Source organism: Symphalangus syndactylus, chromosome 9 (assembly GCF_028878055.3).
Source record: "Symphalangus syndactylus isolate Jambi chromosome 9, NHGRI_mSymSyn1-v2.1_pri, whole genome shotgun sequence".
Taxonomy (NCBI): domain Eukaryota; kingdom Metazoa; phylum Chordata; class Mammalia; order Primates; family Hylobatidae; genus Symphalangus; species Symphalangus syndactylus.
The window spans coordinates 57924931-57946759 of NC_072431.2; the positions used below are offsets into that span (position 1 = coordinate 57924931).

At 46.0% G+C, this 21829-nt stretch overlaps 2 protein-coding genes across 29 annotated transcripts in view; one reads left to right on the plus strand and one right to left on the minus strand.

Moving 5' to 3' along the window:
- Positions 1-21131, plus strand: part of ZKSCAN5 (zinc finger with KRAB and SCAN domains 5) — a 40538-nt gene extending 19407 nt beyond the window's left edge. For 11 of the 26 annotated variants that reach the window (XM_063646135.1, XM_063646136.1, XM_063646134.1 and 8 more), the window contains 4 exons: positions 2171-2253; positions 2511-2646; positions 8508-9113; positions 14415-16771. In XM_063646135.1, the coding sequence (XP_063502205.1) occupies positions 2171-2253; positions 2511-2646; positions 8508-9113; positions 14415-15556 (1967 nt within the window). In that variant the 3' untranslated portion in view covers positions 15557-16771. Of the gene's footprint in view, positions 1-2170; positions 2254-2510; positions 2647-8507; positions 9114-14414; positions 16772-20881 lie in introns of those variants that run through there. The other 15 variants (XM_063646150.1, XM_063646144.1, XM_063646149.1 and 12 more) reach the window with 4 other exon arrangements.
- The window catches only part of FAM200A (family with sequence similarity 200 member A), a 38390-nt gene continuing 25345 nt past the window's right edge, over positions 8785-21829 (minus strand). For all 3 annotated transcript variants that reach the window (XR_010122505.1, XR_008660036.2, XM_055292428.1), the window contains one exon: positions 8785-9145. Coding sequence is in view for 1 of the 3 variants with exons in the window: in XM_055292428.1 (XP_055148403.1) it covers positions 9080-9145 (66 nt within the window). In the remaining 2 variants the exon portion in view is untranslated. The remainder of the gene's footprint in view (positions 9146-21829) is intronic.

Here is a 21829-nt window from a genome sequence, read left to right on the forward strand (position 1 = left end):
CCTGGGCAACAGAGCGAGACTCCATCTCAAAAAAAACAAAACAAAATTAGCCGGGTGTGGTGGTGGGCGCCTGTAATCCCAGCTACTTGGGAGGCTGAGGCAGGAGAATCACTTGAACCCAGGAGGTGGAGGTTGCAGTGAGCTGAGATTGCACCACTGCACTCCGGCCTGGGTGACAGAGTGAGACCTTGTCTCAAAAAAAAAAAAAAAAGAAAGTTTACAAATTTGTGTTGGGGCACATTCAAAGCCATCCTGGGCCACGGGCCGTGGGTTGGACAAGCTTGTATTAGACAGTTTTCCAAGGTAAGAATTGTTCTGTCTATTCCTGAGATAGGCAGACAGAGAGAGAGAGTAGATTTAATACATACTTCTTGACTGAATAGAAACTAACCGTGGAAATTCTGGAAGGGATTTCTGAGGCCGTGGTAATCCAAGAGTGGTCCAGGAAGCAGTGGCACTGGCATCACCTGGGAGCTTATTAGAAGTGCAAACTAGGTGCTGGGCACGGTGGCTCACACCTGTAATCCCAGCATTTTGAGAGGCCATTCCAGGCGGATCACCAGAGTTTGAGACCAGCCTGGACAACGTGGTGACGCCCTGTCTCTACTAAAACTACAAAAATTAGCCAGGCTTGGTGGTGCACACCTGTAATCCCAGCTACTCGGGAGCTGAGGCAGGAGGATTGCTGGAACCCAGGAGGCAGAGGTTGCAGTGAGCTGAGATCACGCCACTGCACTCTAGCCTGGGCCACAGAGCGAGACTCTGTCTCAAAAAAAAAAAAAAAAAAAAAATTAAATTAAATTAAAAAATAAAAAAGAAATGCAAACTCTCAGGCCTCACCCCAGGCCTTTTGAGTCAGAATCTGCAAGTACCAAGATCTCCTAGGGGATGTAGGTGATTTATTTGTACATTAAAGCTTGAGCAGCCCTGGACTGTTAGGAATGCTTCAGTTTCATGGAAGATGTGGGACTTTGGTGGTTCTTTGAGATAATAAAATTTGATCTTGGCAAAGCAGAATGCATCCTTTTTTTTTTTTTTTTTTGAGAGGGAGTCTTGCTCTGTCACCCAGGCTGGAGTGCAGTGGTGTGATCTCGGCTCATTGCAACCTCCGCCTCCTGGGTTCAAGTGATTTTCCTGCCTCAGCCTCCTGAGCAGCTGAGACTACAGGCACCCGCCACCATGCCCGGCTAATTTTTGCATTTTTAGTAGAGATGAAGTTTCACCATATTGGCCAGGCTGGTCTCTAACTCCTGACCTTGTGATCTGCCTGCCTCGGCCTCCCAAAGTGCTAGGATTACAGGCGTGAGCCACTGTGCCTGGCCCCCACTTTGAGACAGAGTCTTGCTCTGTCGCCCAGGCTGGAGTGCAGTGGCGCGATCTTGGCTCACTGTAACCTCCACCTCCCAGGTTCAAGCAATTCTCCTGCCTCAGCCTCTTGAGTAGCTGGGACTACAGGCACCTGCCACCACACCCGGCTAATTTTTGTATTTTTAGTAGAGGTGGGGTTTCACCATATAGGCCGGGCTGGTCTCGAACTGCTGACCTTGTGATCCGCCTGCGTTGGCCTCCCAAAGTGCTGGGATTACAGGCGTGAGCCACCACGCCCAGTGTTTTGTTTTTTTTTTTTCCTGAGACAGTGGCTGACTCTTGCCCAGGCTGGATTGTAGTGGTGCAATCTTGGCTGATTGCAACCTCTGCCTCCTAGGTTCAGGCGATTATCATGCCTTATCCTCTAAAGCAGCCAGGATTACAGGCATAATCCTGTTACAGGATCACCACATCTGGCTAATTTTTGTATTTTTAGTAGAGATGGGATTTTGCCTTGTTGGCCAGGATGGCCTTGAATCCTGGCCTCAAGTGATCTGCCCCCCCTTGACCTCCCAAAGTGCTGGTATTACAGGCGTGAGCCACTGTGCCTGGTCACAGAATGCATCCTTTATAGCGGAAAGGCAAGCAGGGATTAGTCTGACCAAAGTAGGAAGTCTAGGGGAAAGGAGAAATAACAGAGTGTGAGAGGATCCAGAAATTAGAGAGTCTTGACAGCCAGGCAGAAGAATTTGGCCTTGGTGCAGTAGGGGCCATTATGGATTCCTGAGCATAAGAGGAACGTGATGGCAATGAGAACCAGGCAAAGATGTTCTCACTTAAACCTCTTTTTCTCCTCCCTTAGCCCTTCCTGTTCTCCAAGTTCCTTCCCTTCCCCTGAAGGACAGCCAGGAGCTGACAGCTTCACTTCTCTCAACTGGGTCCCAGGTGAGCTGGTGCCCCTTTGCCCTCAGAGAGGACCCATCCTGAACCTTCACTAGGAGTTCTGTTTCTTTAGCCAGTGACCAGGCCCATCTTGAGTTGGTACCTTCATTCCTTTGGCCTTTTTCCTTTCTGCCTAGTCCTTTCCCATCCTCTTTGAGGCACAGTTCCTCCCCGTTTCTTTTCTTAATGAGCCCAGTTCTTCCCCTCACTCCAAATTTGGACATAGGGAATGAGAATTTAGTGGAGATCTCCTGTTTCAGAAGTTGGTGAAAATTGAAGAGGTGGCTGATGTGGCTGTATCCTTCATCCTGGAGGAATGGGGGCATTTGGACCAGTCCCAGAAGTCCCTTTATAGGGATGACAGGAAGGAGAACTATGGGAGTATTACTTCCATGGGTAAGGATTATTTCATCTGCATGGATTAGGACATCTTTATTTTGTTATCTTGTAAAGAGTATTTCTGGCACATCTTATAATGGCATTTATGTTTTATGTGCTGTGACTTTGCTTTTTTTTTTTTTTTTTGTAAAAGAATAAATCAACCTTCACTTTTTTTTTCTTATTCAGCTTATTCTGATTGTTTCCATCTTAATAAGAGTATGATTAAACACTGATAGTACTTGTGGGGACTGTTTTTGCAATCCAGCAGATGCTAACTTTTTACTGCTTTAAAATAAGAGTGGGCTGGCTGTGGTGGCTCACGCCTGTAATCCTAGCATTTTGGGAGGCTGAGGTGGGAGAATCACTTGAGTCCTTTGGACTTCAACAGATTTTTGGTAGTTACTATACTGTTTAATAAATTGAATAATTTTGCCAGGTGTGGTAGCTCACACCTGTAATCCCAGCACTTCCAGAGGCCGAGGCGGGTGGATCACCTGAGGTCAGGAGTTCAAGACCAGCCTGGCCAACATGGTGAAACCCCATCACTACTACAAATACAAAAATCAGCCAGGCACGGTGGCGGGCACCTGTAATCCTAGCCACTCGGGAGGACTTCATTACCATTCTTAAGTCACTGATACCTATTTTATGATGTTCGCCTTGGCACCTACATTTTACCTGTCATATCGCTTCTTGAAGTTTGTGGCCCTATTTCTAACTAAGTTATAATCCTGAAAGCTAATATTTAATTGTACTGTCTGGAGCAGTTATAAAAATCTCAGCACTCCTGCAGACATTTTGGAGATTATAGCTTTTACCCTTTTTTTAGTAAATTATTTTAGAAGAACCACTCTATCAGGCATACTGGAAGACTTCAGATGCAAACATACACACTGCAAGATATATTTATTTTATTTTTTTATTTTTTTGAGATGGAGTCTCACTCTGTCTCCCAGGCTGGAGTGCAATGGCGCGATCTCGGCTCCCTGCAACCTCCGCCTCCTGGTTTCAAGCAATTCTCCTGCCTCAGCCTCCTGAATAGCTGGGGTTACAGGTGTGTGCCACCACGGCCAGCTAATTTTTGTACTTTTAGTAGAGACAGGGTTTCACCATATTGGCCAGGCTGGTCTCAAACTCCTGACCTCATGATCTGCCCAGTTGGCCTCCCAAAGTGCTGGGATTAACAGGCGTGAGCCACCGCGCCTGGCCCACAATGCAAAATTTCTTTTGAAAAGCACTATGTCAGTTTACATTGTTTAACTGTTTTAGTTCACTCACAGGCTTTTATTTAACAGGTATAGAGCCGACTCCTGCTCTTTTAAATTTTCTTTTTTTTTTTTTTTTTTTGAGACAGAGTCTCGCTGTCGCCCAGGCTGGAGTGCAGTGGCGCGATCTCGGCTCACTGCAGGCTCTGCCGCCCGGGGTTCACGCCATTCTCCTGCCTCAGCCTCCCGAGTAGCTGGGACTACAGGCGCCCGTCACCTCACCCAGCTAATTTTTTGTATTTTTAGTAGAGACGGGGTTTCACTGTGTTAGCCAGGATGGTCTCGATCTCCTGACCTCATGATCCGCCTGCCTCGGCCTCCCAAAGTGCTGGGATTACAGGCGTGAGCCACCGCACCCGGCCTCTTTTAAATTTTCAATTTTTAATTACTATTGATATTTATTTGTATTTATTTCCTTTTTTTGATTTATTTGTGCATGCCTCTGTTCATTAATCTATTGGGATCTTGGTAGTCTTTTTTTATTTTGATGTTTTAATTTTTGTGGTTAAAAATCAAATTTATGCTTTAAAATTATTGATTAAGTCAATAATTTTATGACTATTGATTTTTCATGGATCCCTTTATCTCAGTGAATTACTCATATAGTGTGTTATATTTAATGCAAATTTTAAAAATTCTCTTCTTTTAAAATTAATTTCCAATAGTTTGCTTGTTTATTTGAGCCTGTTACTCTTGCTTTATCTTTTTCAGTTACTTTACAGGTACCTAATGGATTTCAGAGTTTGAGGTTCTTGGCATAGTTCTTTTCTATGGTATTCTCTGAGCAGTTTTAAATGTGTAGTTTCTGATGTTTTTCTCATTCTCTATCTCTTCATTATAACAATCTGTATTTATCACTTCAATACACTATTCTACATTGATTATATGGCCAGTGGTTTCTGCCTCCTTTACTTCTCCCGGAAGGCCATGTTAGATTATTTTCACATCTGCGGATTTCCATTAATAACAGCATCACCAAAGGTCAAAATTAAAGAAAGTACCCATCAGATTTGGAAGTGAGATTTTTACAACATAAGTAAATGAGCCTTGGAGGCAGCAGTTTCCGTGGTGTGGCAGGGGTGTTGGGGAACAAGGGACAGTTTCTTTGAGGATTGCAAAGGAGTGGAATTTGAAAAAGCTATCGTAGATGAACGTAAGGACTTTGTCTCTAAAGGGGAAGAGAGGCCTGGTCACTGAAAGAGTAATGGGTTGGATGGGGGGATTGTTTTTTGTTTCCCTTTTTTTTTTTTTTTTTTTTTTTGAGACAGGGTCTCGCTCTGTTGCCCAGGCAGGAGTGCAGTGGTACGATCTTGGCTCACTGCAACCTCTGCCTCCTGGGTTCAAGCTATTCTCTTGCTTCTGCCTCCCGAGTAGCTGAGATTACAGGCACCCTCCACCACACCCGCCTAATTTTTGTGTTTTTAGTAGAGATGAGGTTTCACCATGTTGGCCAAGCTGGTCTCAAGCTCCTGACCTCAGGTGATCCAACCGCCTCGACCTTCCAAAGTGCTGGGATTACAGGCGTGAGCCACCACACCTGGCCCGTATGTTTTTTTAATGGGAGAAATTTTCAGCATATTTAAATGCTACTGGAGAAGAACTAGTAGAGTAGAATATGGAGGCAAGGAGGAGCAGACAGGCTGGGCGTGATGTCTCATGCCTGTAATCCCAGCACTTTGGGAGGCTGAGGTGGGCAGATCACTTGAGGCCAGGAGTTTGAGATCAGCCTGGCCAACATGGCAAAAACTTCTCTCTACTAAAAATACAAAAATTATCCGGGCATGGTGGCACGCACCTGTACTCTCAACTACTTAGGAGCTGAGGCAGGAGAATTGCTTGAATCCGGGAGGTGGAGGTTGCAGTGAGCTGAGACCATGCCATTGCACTCCAGCCTAGGTGACAATGTGAGACCCTATCTCAAAATAAAAAAAAAAAGAGAAAAAAATGGAGGGCCAGTTAGCTGATGTTGGGAGATCCCTGGAAAGCAGGAAGGTATGGTGAGATCTGGGGCACAGGAAGGAGGAAGGACTGACCTCAGCTCAAGAGACATGTCTCCATTGAGAGACAAGGGAAGGAGGAAGTGAGTAGGCTGCCTGCTCAGAGCGCAGGAACTCATGCCTGTAATCTCAGCATTTTGGGAGGCCAAGGAAGGAGGATCACTTGAGGCCAGGAGTTTGAGACCAGCCTGGGCAACATAGTGAGACAAACCCTTACAAAATATACAAAAATTAGCCAGGCATGGTGGTGCATGCCTATAGAGGCTGAGGTGGGAGGATTGCTTCAACCAGGGAGTTAGAAGTAACAGTAAGCTGTGATTGTGCTGCTATGCTCCAGCCTGGGTGACAGAGCAAGACCCAGTCTCAAATAAATAAATAAATAAATAAATAAATAAATAAATAAATAAATAAATAAATGTGTGAGACTAGTAGATATGAATAAAAGAGAAAAAAATACTGTGGTAGCTGGGATTAGCTGCAAAGTTAAATGAGGGAGGAAAAAACATAAAAAGTCTGGTTTTGTGATAGGGTTTTTTGTTTATATCCCTGTTTTTACTGTTTCAGTGTCTTTTTAGGAAGGTAAGTAAAAGTAGCTATATGGTAAATTAAAATTAAAATTGTCTTCATAGTTTAGGAATTATAACTTCTGACTATATCAAAAAAGGATTATGGTAGCTCCCTTAAAGGGTCATTGTAAGGATTAAATATACCATAAAATTGTAAAGCACTTAGTGTAGTGCTGGACTCATAGCACTCAGCAAATGTTTAGCTCTTATTACTAATATAATACTGAACACTCTCCTCACGAAAATATCTTGGGACATTCTCAATAGGCCATGATACTCCCTGGGTTGTTTTTTGTTTTTGTTTTTTTCTGGGGGACAGAGTCTCGCTCTGTCACCCAGACTGGAGTGCAGTGGTGTGATCTCAACTCACTGCAACCTCTGCCTCCTGGGTTCAAGCAATTCTTGTGCCTCAGCCTCCTGAGTAGCTGGGATTACAGGCGTGTGCCACGACGCCTGGCTACTTTTTTTCGTATTTTTAGTAGAGACAGGTTTTCATCGTGTTGGCCAGGCTGGTATCAAACTCCTGACCTCAAATGATCTGCCCACCTTGGCCTCCCACAGTGCTGGGATTACAGGCGTGAGCCACCACACCCGGCTGATAATTTTTGTATTTTTTGTAGAGACAGGGTTTTGCCGTGTAGGTCAGGCTGATCTCAAACTCCTGGCCTCAAGTGAACCGCCCGCCTTGGCTTCCCAAAGTGCTGGGATTACAGGCATGAGCCACTGTGCCTGGCCAATACTCTGTTTTTTGTTAACTACTGAAGATTTGTCTCTGCAAACCATATTAAAACATCAGTGTTTTGAGTAAAGTATCTTGCTGATACAGTTGCACAAAGGGACTAATTATAGCCACTGAAACATCCACCGTTTTATCAGTGACTGCTGAACATTAACCTAGCTCTTGGAAGCAGTAGGTTCTTCTCTGGATATAGAAAGAATGTCTTTTTTCCTTTAGATTAATTCATACCAAACTGAAATCCTCTGGGCACTGAGAAACCTAGAAAGATCACCTTTCTTTTCTAGGCTATGAATTCACAAGAAGAGGAAGGTGAAGATGGGGTTAGCTGCATAACCTGCTATCCAGTTTTATTAAGAATATTGCCCACTCGTGACTGGGCGCGGTGGCGCACGTCTATAATCCCAGCAGTTTGGGAGGCCAAGGTGGGCGGATCACTAGGTCAGGAGTTCGAGACCAGCCTGGCCAATATGGTGACACCCCATCTCTGCTAAAATTACAAAAATTAACTGGGCATGGTGGTGCGCGCCTGTAGTTCCAGTGACTCGGGAGGCTGAGGCAGAAGAACCACTTGAACCTGGGAGGCAGAGGTTGCAGTCAGCTGAGATCACACCACTGCACTTCAGCCTGGGTGGCAAAGCGAGACTCTGTCTCAACAGAAAAAAAAAAAGAATATTGCTGAGTCGCGTTGGCTCACGTCTGTAATCCCAGCACTTTGGGAAGCTGAGGTGGGAGGATCACTTGAGCTCAGGAGTTTGAAACCAGCATGGGCAACATAATGAGACCCTCATCTCTACAAAAATATAAAAATTAGCTGAGCATGGTGGTGTGCACCTGTAGTCCTAGCTACTTGGGAGGCTGAGGTGGGAGGATCGCTTGAGCCCAGGAGGTTGAGGATGCAGTGAGCCATGATGGCCCCACTGTACTCCAGCCTGGGTGACAGAGTGAGACCCTGTCTCAAAACACACACATACACGCGCACACACATACACGCGCGCGCACACACACACACAAGAGAACATTTAACATGATGCAGGTATTTGTAAGTGCCACACTGAGAGGAGACCCTCTTCGTTCAGTGGAATGACTGATTTTCAGTCTCCTTCCTTTGAACATTTTTTGCCAGCTCTTCCTTCCTTAACCTCCCTCACTTTTCTGCTTAAATATTTTTCATCCCATCCCTGTACTGTAAAAGTCCCTTTACAGAATCATGGATCCCTAGCACATGTCAGTTTGACTTCATTATCCCCTCATTTTATTTCTTCAAATTCAAGGAAAAGCTCATTTTTTAATTCTCCCTCTGTTATTTCAGGTTATGAGTCCAGGGACAATATGGAGCTCATAGTGAAGCAGATTTCTGATGACTCTGAATCACACTGGGTGGTGCCGGAACACACCGAAAGGAGCATTCCCCAGGATCCAGACTTTGCAGAAGTCAGTGACCTTAAAGGCATGGTACAAAGGTGGCAGGTCAACCCCACTGTGGGGAAATCAAGGCAGACTCCTTCCCAGAAAAGGGATCTGGACGCAATCACAGACATTAGCCCTAAGCAAAGCACACATGGCGAGAGAGGGCACAGATGCAGCGATTGTGGCAAATTCTTCCTCCAAGCCTCAAACTTTATTCAGCATCGGCGCATCCACACTGGAGAAAAACCGTTTAAGTGCGGAGAATGTGGGAAGAGCTACAATCAGCGGGTGCACCTCACCCAGCACCAGCGCGTCCACACAGGGGAGAAACCCTACAAATGTCAGGTGTGCGGAAAGGCTTTCCGGGTGAGCTCCCACCTGGTTCAGCACCACAGCGTCCACAGCGGAGAGAGGCCCTATGGCTGCAATGAGTGCGGGAAGAACTTCGGTCGCCATTCGCATCTGATCGAACACCTAAAACGCCACTTCAGGGAGAAATCCCAGAGATGTACGTGTGAGGAGTTTATATCCGGGGGATAACTGGAGGCAAAAAGCAAAAGGTGTTTTATTAGTATGGTACAACAGGACAGATGGGTGGTGATACTGGAGGGGTAGGAAGAGGCAAAGGTTATTGTTTATTTGGTTCTTATGTATTTATTTTTTGAGACAGTCTCACTCTGTCGCCCAGGCTGGAGTGCAGTGGTGAGATCTCAGCTCACTGCAACTTCTGCCTCCCCAGTTCAAGCAATTCTCCTGCCTCAGCCTCCCACGTAGCTGAGACGACAGGCGCGCACCAGCACGCCTGGGTAATTTTTGTGTTTCTAGTAGAGACAGGGTTTCCCCATGTTGGCCAGGCTGGTTTTGAACTCCTGACCTCAGGTGATCCGCCTGCCTTGGCCTCCCAAAGTGCTGGGATTATAGGCATGAGCCACTGTGCAGGCTGTGCTCTCAGCTGTTAGTGGTTCCTTCTGGTAATTCCATATTTTAAAATAATACTGCTATTATTAGTTGGCTCATCAATTTTAAATGTTATCTATTGACTTTCTATGGTAGTAAATGAGGATTTGGCTCCCTTATATGCTTTTCTGTCTTTCCCCTTTTCCCAATTTAGTTATTTTACTTATTTTAAAACAATAGCCTGGGTACAGTGGCTCACACCTGTAATCTCAGTGCTTCGGGAGGCGGCTGAGCTAGGAGGATTACTTGAGGCCAGGCGTTCAAGACCACCCTGGGCAACATAGCAAGACCTTGTGTCTACAAAAAAATTTAAAAATTGCCTGGGCATGGTGGCATGTGCCTGTAGTTCCAGCTCCTCGGAAGGCTGAGGCGGGAGGATCTCTTAGCCCAGGAGTTCAGGACTGCAGTGAGTTTAATTGTGCCTATGAATAGCCACTGCACTCCAGCCTGGCCAACAGAGCGAGACTTCTTCTCAAACAACAAACAAGCACAAACCCAATAAAATAACAGTAGTACAGGAAGCTTGGAGAAAATAAAAAGAAAAAATAAATCACCCAAAATCACATCACCCTAACTAATAGAACTGTTATTACTTAGTATGTTTCCTTTTTTTCATAAGTCTGTTTCACGTAGTCGTACTCAGAATTAAATATTAAGCATACACATTTTCCAGTGCTGTTCAGCCCTCCTGTTTATTTCTGACATTCTGCCATTGTGTGGTGGCATTGTAATTTACTCAACTGTTTCCAGTTGCTGAACTTCAATTTTTTTCTCTTTTGTCCTGATAACTGTTTATGCCTGTGACTTTTTCTTTTTTCTTTTCTTTTTTTGAGATGGAGTCTCGCTCTGTCCCCCAGGCTGGAGTGCAGTGGCGCGATCTTGGCTCGCTGCAAGCTCTGCCTCCCAGGCTTACGCCATTCTCCTGCCTCAGCCTCCGGAGTAGCTGGGACTACAGGCGCCCGCCACCACACCTGGAGAATTTTTTGTATTTTTAGTGGAGACAGGGTTTCACCGTGTTAGCCAGGATGGTCTTGATCTCCTGACCTCGTGATCCACCCACCTCGGCCTCCCAAAGTGCTGGGATTACAGGTGTGAGCCACTGTGCCCGGCCATTCTTTTTTTCTTTTCTTTTCTATTTTTTGAGATGGAGTTTCACTCTTGTTGCCCAGGCTGGAGTGCAATGGCACGATCTCAGCTCACTGCAACCTCTGCCTCTCAGGTTCAAGCAATTCTTGTGCCTCAGCCTCCCGAGTAGCTGGGATTACAGGCATGTGCCACCATACCTAGCTAATTTTTTTTTGTATTTTTAGCAGAGACGGGGTTTCACTATATTGGCCAGGCTGGTCTCAAACTCCTGACCTCAAGTGATCCACCCGCCTTGGCCTCCCAAAGTGCTGGGATTACAGGTGTGAGCCACCACATCTGGCCGGTAGTTTTTTTTTTTTTTTTTTTTTTTTTTTTTGAGACAGAGTCTCGCTCTGTCGCCCGGGCTGGAGTGCAGTGGCGCAATCTCGGCTCACTGCAAGCTCCACCTCCCGAGTTCACGCCATTCTCCTGCCTCAGCCTCCGAGTAGCTGGGACTACAGGCGCCCGCCACCGCGCCCGGCTAATTTTTTGTATTTTTTAGTAGAGACGGGGTTTCACCGTGGTCTCGATCTCCTGACCTCGTGATCCGCCCGCCTCGGCCTCCCAAAGTGCTGGGATTACAAGCGTGAGCCACCGCGCCCGGCCTCTGGCCGGTATTTTTAAACATCTCTTCAAGTGACAGTAAATTTATCTGTGAATGAGATAGTCAGAAACTGTGCTGTGAACTTAAAGGCCCTTACTAATATTCTTCAGACGAGTCTAAGACTGGCCAAAATGTTTTTCTTTTTTTTTTTAAATTCTGCCTTTGATGTTTAGAGCCACGCTGCCCCTTCCACCATGGCATAGAAGTCAGTAAAGTGTCTTTAAAGTTCTGGGTTGCGCTGAGCTATCCTCTTAGCTAGCGTTTTCCCATTCTACTCGATGACTCCCTCATTTGGGAAATCCACCAATAGCGCTTTGGACTTGAAAAGCAATCGCTTTAAAATAGTTATCTTTTGTTTTATTCCTTCCCTGCAATTGTTTCTATGGCTAGTTTCCCAGTGAATGCTCACTTGCCTCCCCCATTTTTTGTTTTTTTTTGGGTTTTTTTCTTTTTTTTGAGATAGGGTCTTGCTCTGTCACACAGGCTGGGGTAAAGTAGTGGGATCTCAGCTCACTGCAGCCTCCACTTCCTGGGCTGAACTAATCCTCCCACCTCAGCTTCCTGCGTGGCTGGGACTACAAGTGTTTACCACCACACCCAGCTAATTTATGTATTTTTTGTAGAGAAGGGATCTGGCTCTGTTGCCCAGGCTAGTTTCGAACTTCTAGGCTTAAGCGATCCTCCAGTCATGGCCTCCCCAAGTGCTGGGATTTACAGGTGTGAGCCACCATGCCTGGTCCTCCCTCATTTTTCTGGATCAAAGGGGGAACGCATGTTTTGCACATCCAGCCATATTATTGAGAGTCTGTGTTGCTAGTTGCACAGGATCTGCAGTGACCAGAACAGAGATACAGTCCATGCCCTCATGCAGCTGATGGTCTGGTGGGGGTAGCAGATAGTAAAGGTGATGAGCATTCCCAAAGGAGAAGGATGATGTGCCAGGGGAGGAAAACTGAGGCTAGAATATTGGCTAAGGGTGAAGGGGACAGGGATTGCTGTATCACCCACCCTCTTGACAGTGCTTCTTGTTGGCTTATTTTGCCTTATTTCCTGACTCCTAGTCAGATGTTCCCTGACTGCATACCCTCTTCATCATCCTTCGCTCTCATTCTTCCAGTTTTTGTCAGTTCTCACCACCCAGTTGTGTATTTGTTTTTTGTTTTTCTTTTTTGAGATGGAGTCTCACTCTGTCACCCAGGCTGGAGTGCAGTGATGCAATCTTGACTCACAGCAGCTTCTGCCTTCTGGGTTCAGGCGATTCTTCTGCCTCTGCCTCTGCCTCCCGAGTAGCTGGGACTACAGGCATCTACCACCATCCCTTGCTAATTTTTGTATGTTTAGTAGAGATGAGGTTTTACCATGCTGGTCAGGCTGGTCTTGAACTCCTGACCTCAGGTGATCCACCTGCCTCAGCCTCCCAAAGTGCTGGGATTATAGGCATGAGTCACCACACCCAGCCTGCTACATTTTCTTTATCAACTCATTGTTCAACGGGCACTTAGATTGGTTCCATATCTTTGCAGCTGTGAATTGTGCTGCAGAAGACATACGCTTACAGTCTTTTTGGTATATTGTCTTTTCCTTTGTGTAGATATACCAGTAGTGGAATTGCTGGATCAAATGGCAGATCTACTTCTGGTTCTTTAAGAAGTCTCCATACTGTTATCCATAGAAGTTGTATTAATTTACCTCTTACCAGCAATGTATAAGTGTTCCCTTTTCACCACATCCATGCCAACATCTATTGTTTTTTGACTTCTTTGTTTTTTTTGAGACAGAGTCTCTCTCTGTTGCCCAGACTGGAGTGCAGTGGCACAATCTTGGCTCACTGCAACCTCTGCCTCGTGCGTTCAAGCAATTCTCTGCCTCAGCCTCCAGAGTAGCTGTGATTACAGGGCACCCACCACCATGCCCAGCTAATTTTTATATTTTTAGTGGAGACGGGGTTTCACCATCTCGGCCAGGCTGGTCTTGAACTCCTGACCTCGTGATCCACCCACCTCGGCTTCCCAAAGTTCTGGGATTACAGGCATGAGCCACCTGCACCCAGCCTTTTTTTTTTTTTGAGATGGAGTCTTGCTCTGTTGCCCATGCTGGAGTGCAATGGCGTGGTCTCGGCTTACTGCAACCTCTGCCTCCTGGGTTCAAGCGATTCTCCTGCCTCAGCCTCCTGAGTAGCTAGGATTACAGGTGCCTGCCACCATGCCCAGCTAATTTTTGTATTTTTAGTGGAGATGGAGGTTTCACCATGTTGGCCAGGCTGGTCTTGAACTCCTGACCTCAGGTGATCTGCCCGCCTCGGCCTCCCAGAGTGCTGAGATTACAGGTGTGAGCCACCACATCCGGTCTTTTGACTTCTTAATAATGGCCATTCTTGCAGGAGTAAGGCAGTATCTTATTGTGGCTTTAATTTGCACCTTCCTGATGATTAGTGATGTTGAGCATTTTTTTCATGTTTGTTGGTCATTTATATATATTATTTTGAGAAATGTCTCCATGTCATTTGCCTACTTTTTGATGGGATTTTTTTTTCTTGTTGACTTGTTTGAGTTGCTTGTAGATTCTGGATATTAGTCCTTTGTCCGATGCATAGTTTGCAAATATTTTCTGCCATCCCGTGGGTGTGTCTTACTCTTTTCATCGGAAAATTCCAAAAGTTCGTTGTTTACATTCCTCTTGGCATCAAGTGCACACACACATCCACCTCTGTTACTCCTGTTACATCATAGTTTCATCTGATGAACATTTTTTATGACAGTTAATTTTTCCTTTATAAAAGAACTGATGGGCCAGGCATGGTGGCTTAAACCTTTAATCCCAGCACTTTGGGAGGCTGAGGCAGGTGGATCACCCAGGTCAGGAGTTTGAGACCAGCCTGGCCAACATGGCAAAACCCCATCTCTACTAAACATACAAAAATTAGCTGGGTGTGGTCATGCACACCTGTAGTCTCAGCTACTTGGAAGGCTGAGGCAGGAGAATCGCTTGAACCCAGGAGGCAGAAGTTGCAGTGAGCGAAGATCACATCATTGCACTCTAGCCTAGGCGACAGAGCAAGACCCCATCTCAAAAAAAAAAAAAAAGAACTGATGACATTTGCACTTGCTCTTTATTTTTTTTTAGGCAGTGACAAAAGAAGTAAGAACACAAAATTAAGTGTTAAGAAGAAAATTTCAGGATATTCAGAAGCAGACATGGAACTATCTGGAAAAACCCAAAGAAATGTTTCTCAAGTTCAAGATTTTGGGGAAGGCTGTGAGTTTCAAGGCAAGCTGGATAGAAAGCAGGGAATTCCCATGAAAGAGATACTAGGACAACCCTCTTCAAAGAGGATGAACTACAGTGAAGTCCCATATGTCCACAAAAAATCTTCCACTGGAGAGAGACCACATAAATGTAATGAGTGTGGGAAAAGCTTCATTCAGAGTGCACATCTTATTCAACATCAAAGAATACACACTGGGGAGAAACCATTCAGGTGTGAGGAATGTGGGAAAAGCTACAACCAGCGCGTGCACCTAACTCAGCATCAGCGTGTCCACACAGGTGAGAAGCCCTACACTTGTCCTTTATGTGGGAAAGCCTTCAGAGTGAGGTCCCACCTTGTTCAGCATCAGAGCGTGCACAGTGGGGAGAGACCCTTCAAGTGTAATGAATGTGGGAAAGGCTTTGGGAGGCGTTCCCACCTGGCTGGACATCTGCGACTCCACTCCCGAGAGAAATCCCATCAGTGTCGTGAATGTGGGGAAATCTTTTTTCAGTATGTTAGCCTAATCGAACATCAGGTGCTCCACATGGGTCAGAAAAATGAAAAAAATGGCATCTGTGAGGAAGCATATAGTTGGAACTTGACAGTGATTGAAGACAAGAAGATTGAGTTACAAGAGCAGCCTTATCAGTGTGATATCTGTGGAAAAGCCTTTGGTTACAGTTCAGACCTCATTCAGCATTACAGAACTCATACAGCAGAGAAGCCCTATCAATGTGATATATGTAGAGAAAATGTTGGCCAGTGTTCCCACACCAAACAGCATCAAAAAATCTACTCCAGCACAAAATCCCATCAATGTCATGAATGTGGCAGAGGCTTCACTCTAAAGTCACATCTTAATCAACATCAGAGAATCCATACTGGTGAGAAACCTTTTCAATGTAAAGAATGTGGAATGAATTTCAGCTGGAGTTGTAGCCTCTTTAAACACCTGAGAAGCCATGAGAGGACAGATCCCATAAATACCTTAAGTGTAGAGGGGTCTCTGTTGTAGAATAGCTCTTAATTTTAGAGAAGCCTTCCTGGAGGGAAACCATACTCCTATAATGAGCAAAGTAACAACTTCAAGCATTTTTCCAGCATAACCATCAAACCCACAAATAGGTTGAAATCCTTTAGTTAGAACTCAGCCTTTAGGAACACTGGAGAACCCACAATAATAGATATCTGTTTGTATTCCCCATTGAGAAATGCTTTAGTTAGCATCTTCATGCTTGGGAATCTAGACAAGAAGAGAATCCATGGATGGACATGGTTGAGGAATTCGGAAAGCCTGCAGATGACATTCGATCTTCACTTGAAACTCAAAACTGACACTAGGAACAGCCTCATGAGTTCAGTAGAAGTAAGCTTTATTTGTAGCTTCTGCCTTGTTTGACGGTCTATCTATTCAGGGAAGTGCACAGTAAAAGAATTCTTCAGCATGATGTCGGTTTTGGCACCTCAGCAATGAACCTTTTCTAGAAATTATTATTCCAACCACTAGAATACCCTAGTCACTATTCCCACTTTGAGCATTAACCCCTTTGAAAAGAAATGGACTTAAAGTATGTCTATTTTGGCAAAATTCAGGCTAAGGGGATGGATGGTATGTGTTTCTGCTGCCTTACTCTATCCACCACTTCTCTGTGAAACACTCTACCTTGTTTTTGGTTTGATTCTACTGACGTCAAGGTTTAGCCAGTAGAAGGAGGAGTTCAGTTTGTCAATTCAGGAGAAACTGTGCTGGTCAGTCACATCTTACGGCAAAGGGAGAGGAACCTTAGGGGAACAGAGAAGACAGGCAAAGCTGTGGACTGTTTGATCTTGTATTACCCACAGGAATGAAGGCAGCTAAACCCATAGAAGGAATTGGACCAAGGTGAATTACGAGTCCTGGTCCCAGCAGTATGTGTGCTGACTCCTGGGTGCCCCAGAAATAGACCTCTCCCATAGCGTGGTGATATACAGAATGAGTTTCAGTTTGCATTGCAGCTGGGATTGAAAGTAATCAGTCATGAGCAGGCAGGCAGGAGGTCCTGTTAGCCCTGCCTTCCAGGAAGGTCGGGGTGGGAGTTTTGAGTGGGAAAGAGGATGACATGTACGAGAGAGTTCCCCTGAGCCTATTTGCTAGGGAGAGTGAGTGAGTGCTCTTGGGCACTGCTCAGGCCCTGTTTCTGCTGACTTGCCTGGCTTACAATAAATGCCCAATAAATATTTGTTGACCGTATGTGTCGTACACTGTGGTGCCCTGTCCAGTTCCCTCTACCAAGCTGAGACCCCCATCCCCAGCTGCTCTGAGTTTGGGCCACAAGTGCTCACAGCTCTTGTTCTCTAAAACTGGAGAATTGCCCTCAGGAGATGAGAGCCATCTCACCTCACCCAGGAGTCACTTCCTCTCTACACCCCAACACCTGGTTCACTTGATTAAAGTAGGGAAGACTCCAGGGTGCTATGACTGCTCTGGCACCCTTGGATCAGGCCAAGCTAGACTTTTTCTGAGCTTTCATCCATGCTTGGCTCTCTCCCTTCTCTATCCTGTTTCATTCCCTCCTTCAAAGGCATTTCCCAAAAAAATCACACTGTCAGTCACATGGTTCTGAATCCCTGTCTCAGGCTCTGCTTTAGATAACCTGATCTAGACATTTGTTGCCACGAGTGGTCCTAGGAAGCTGCTGTGAGAGTGGATTGTGGAGTTGGTCACTCGCCAGGAGGGAGTGAAGACCCCCATCACTGTTAATAGTCCTGGCATGTGGTACCTGTCCAGTCACTAAGTCATTCACTTGTGGGGAACTGGGATGGGATACAGGTGAAAAGGGATCTATTGACTTGTAGAGGTTTGGGACAAACAGGAAAATAAGGACTATGGAACTGGGTGGCTCTTGCTGAAAGTCACTGACTCCTTGAAGAGAAAAAAATGACAGGGCAAGTAACCACCAATTTAATGCCAAGTGTATGTCAGAGGACCTTCTTGGTAGCTTTTAAATTTTTTTATAGACAGGGTCTTGCTCTACTGTCCAGACTAGAGTGCAGTGGTACAATCACAGCTCACTGCAGCCTTGACCTCCTGGGCTCAAGTGATCTAGCCACCTCAGCCTCCTGAGTAGCTGGGACTACCGGCACATGCCACCACGAGTGGCTAAATTTTAAAAAACATATTTTAGCTGGGTGCGGTCGCTCACACCTGTAATCCCAGCACTTTGGGAGGCTGAGGCGGGCAGATCATGAGGTCAAGAGATCGAGACCATCCTGGCCAACCAACATGGTGAAACCCGGTCTCTACTAAAAATACAAAAATTAGCTGGGCATAGTGGCGCATGCCTGTAGTCCCAGCTACTCCAGAGGCTGAGGCAGGAGAATCGCTTGAACCTGGGAGACAGAGGTTGCAGTAAGCCGAGATCACGCCACTGCACTCTAGCCCGGTTGACAGAGCGACACCGTCTCAAAAAAAAAGAAAAACCATTTTTTTGGACAGATGGTATCTCCCTATGCTGCCCAGAGTGGTCTCGAACTCCTGGGCTCAAGTGATCCTCCAGCCTTGGCCTCCCAAATGTTGGGATTACAGGCATGAGCTACTGCACCTGGCCTTGGAGTGATTCTTGAAAGCTTAGAAAAGTCAGTGGCCCACATTAAATGAAGTAGAGATGACAAAACCATGGCGGACTTAACAAAGGGATCCAAAGATTCATACATACACAAACTAGGATGGAACTAGAAGGTAAGACCAAACAACCCACCTTCAGTTATGTTCCTTAGGAGGGTCTGGAGAGCATTCTGTTTACCAAGGTTCCAAGGAATGCCCTGGCTGGGGGGCCATCAGCATCACTGAGAAGCTTGGTAGTGGCTATCCTCATTTGCAGGGGCTGGTTGTTACATAACATCACCCCAGACCATTCACATTACAGCCAGAGGTGCAGCAGTGGGCATGTGGCCATGGGGACCATTGTTTGTTTGTTTGTTTGTTTTTTGAGACAGGGTCTCGCTTTGTCACCCAGGCTGGAGTGGAGTGACATGATTACAGCTCACTGCAGCCTCAACTTCCCGGGTGCCAGCGATCCTCCCACCTCAGCCTCCCAAGTAGCTGGGACCAGAGGCATGTGCCACCATGCCTGGTTCATTTTTGCATTTTTGGTAGAGACAGGGTTTTGCCATGTTGTCGGGACTGGTCTCAAACTCCTGAGCTCAAGCAGTCTACCTGTCTCAGCCTCCCAAAGTGCTGGGATTACAGACATGGGCCACCACACCAGGCTATTTTATTTTCTATTTTTGGTAGAGATGGGGTCTCACTATGTTGCCCAGGCTGGTCTTGAACTCCTGGGATCAAGGAATACTCCTGTCTCTGCCTCCCAAAAATGCTGGGATTATAGGCATGAGCCAACATGATTGGTTCATACACTCTTTAAACCAACAGCCATTAAAAGGTGCTGTCTTTAACAGGCAGAATAAGGCCGGGCACTGTGGCTCATGCCTGTAATCCCAGCATCTTGAGAGGCCAAGGCAGGAGGATCGTTTGAGCCCAGGAGTTCAAGATCAGCCTGGGCAACATAGTGAGATCCTCCCTACTCTGCCAGTGCCCCACCGTCTACAAAAAATAAATTAGTTGGGTGTGATGGTGCACACATCTAGTCCCAGTTACTTGGGAAGCTGAGGTGGGAGGATCACTTGAGCCCAGGAATTAAAGGCTGCAGTGAGCTATGATTGCACCACTGCACTCTAGCCTGGGCAACAGAGCAAGACCCTATTGCAAATAAATAATTTTTTTTTATTTTCATTATTTCATTAAATAAATGAAATAATGGAATAGTGTTTCAGAATTCTTCTGCAGCATTGTGCCAGTCTCTAAAACATTGGGGTGGGCCGGGCACAGTGGCTCATGCCTGAAATCACAGCACTTTGGGAGGCCGAGGCATGTGGATCACTTGAGGTTGAGAGTGAGGACCATCAGTCTTGAACTGATGAAAAAAAAAAGAAGATGAGGTCCTACTGGGATGGGATGAGCCCCTAATCCAAAGCGACTGATGTCCTTATGAGAAGCTGACCCTGTGGCCAACATGGTGAAACTCCATCCCTACTAAAAATACAAAAAATTAGCTGGGTGTAGTGGCAGGCGCCTGTATTCCCAGCTAATCAGGAGAGTGAGGTGGGAGAATCGCTTGAACCTGGCAGGCGGAGGTTGCAGTGAGTTGAGATCGTGCCACCGCACTCCAGCCTGGGCAACGGAGTAAGACTCCGTCAAAAAAAAAAAAAAAAGGAAAAAGGAAACAAAAAGAAAAATAAGAAAAAAAAAAAACCATTGGGGTGAAAGTGAAAGCAAAGACTTTCAGCAGGGACTTTTGCCTCCTTAAAAATGAAGGTCCTACTTTACTTCAAGTTTGGCTTGAAGCCAAACTATGCCCCTTCTTACCATGTTTCGTATAAATTCATATTGGCCATCCCTTATCAGGATACTAGCCTCTTTTTGACAACTCTTTCAGATCTGTTTGGTGTGATTAGATAGGTGCAAATTACAAGTTGTCATAAACTGTGTTCTCCACTTCTCCCCCTACAGAAGGAATTGTTGAACTCCCAGGCCCTAGTACCTCAGAATGTGACCTTATTGGAGATAGAACCATAGCAGATATAATTAGTTAATACGAGGTCTCGGCCAGGCATGGTGGCGCATACCTGTAATCCCAGCACTTTGGGAGGCCAAAGCAGGCAGATCACTTGAGTTCAGGAGTTTGAGACCAGCCTGGCCAATATGGCGAAACCGTGACTCTACTAAAAATACAAAACTTAGCTGGGTGTGGCGGGTGCCTGTAATCCCAGCTACTCAGGAGGCTGAGGCAGGGAGAATCGCTTGAACCCGGGAGGTGGAGGTTGCAGTGAGCTGAGATCGCACCACTGCACTCCAGCCTGGGCAACAGAGTGAGATTGTCTCAAAAAAAAAAAAAAAAAAAAAAAAAGATCTTACTGGGATGAGATGAGCCCCTAATCCAAAGTGACTGATGTCCTTATGAGAAGCTGACTGTGTGGACACAGGCACACAAGAAAGAAGGTCACGTGATCGCAAGGGCAGAGACGGGTTATGCAGCTGCAAGCCAAGGAATGCCAAAGGTTGCCAGCAAACCACCAGAAGCTATGAAGAGCCAAGGTTTCCCTTGCAAGTTTCAGGGGGAACATAGACCTGCTGACACCTTAGTTTCTGACTTCTAAACTCCAGTACTGACAGACAATACATTTTTATTGTTTTAAACCACCCAGCTTATGGTACTTTGTTACAGCAGTCCTGGGAAATGAATGCACAAGTGTATTCTCCTTTGTGAATATTAGCATATTAAGGATTTTTTTTTTTTTTGAGATGGAGTCTTACTCCCTCACCCAGGCTGGAGTGCGGTGGCGCGATCTCGGCTCACAGCAACCTCTGCCTCCCGAGTTCAAGCGATTCTCCTGCCTCAGCCTCCTAAGTAGCTGGTGTTGAAGAGCCAGCCTCACAGCTGCGTGTGGGAGCCACCGGACTAAGCAGCCGAGACAAGGCGGACAGTATAAGAGAACTAGTGTAAGTGAGCATCTGATAAGAAAGCTGCTAAATAAAACTACATTTCACCTGCCTACGGCCACCCGAGTGTTTTCAGCTATCTCCTCATCCACCCACTCCCTTTGGACCTCAGCATGAGTTGGAACCTGACCCTGGGCATGACAGTTGGCGTAGTAGTGAACCTGACATCGATGGAACAGTATAGCTCTAAGGTGATCAATTGGAATATGAAGCAGTTAATTTTTACATTGAGTTATTTCCATTTGTTAAAAGTGAAAAAGGGGGAAATGATTAAAATCTGCTTTTTTGTTGTTGTTGAGACAGAGTCTCACTCTGTCACCCAGGCTGGAGTACAATGGTGTGACTATGGTTCACTGTACCCTCGACTTCCTGGGCTCAAGTGATCCTCCCACTTCGACCTCCTGAGCAGCAGGGACTACAGGTGCTCACCATCATTCTTGGCTAATTTTTAATTTTTTTGTGTGAGGAGACGGGCTGTCACACATTGCCCTGGCTGGTCTCTTAACTCCTGACCTCAAGCAATCCTTTCACCTCAGCCTCCTGAGTAGCTGGGTCCATAGGCACACACCATCGTGCCTGGCTAATTTTTGCATTTTCGTAGAGATGGGGTTTTGCCATGTTGCCTATGCTCATCTCAAACTCCTGGGCAACGGATCAAGCGATCCTCTGACTTCAGCCCACTTCAGCCTCCCAAAGTGTTGGGACTACAGGCATGAGCCGCTACACCTGGCCCTGCTGTATCTTTAGGAA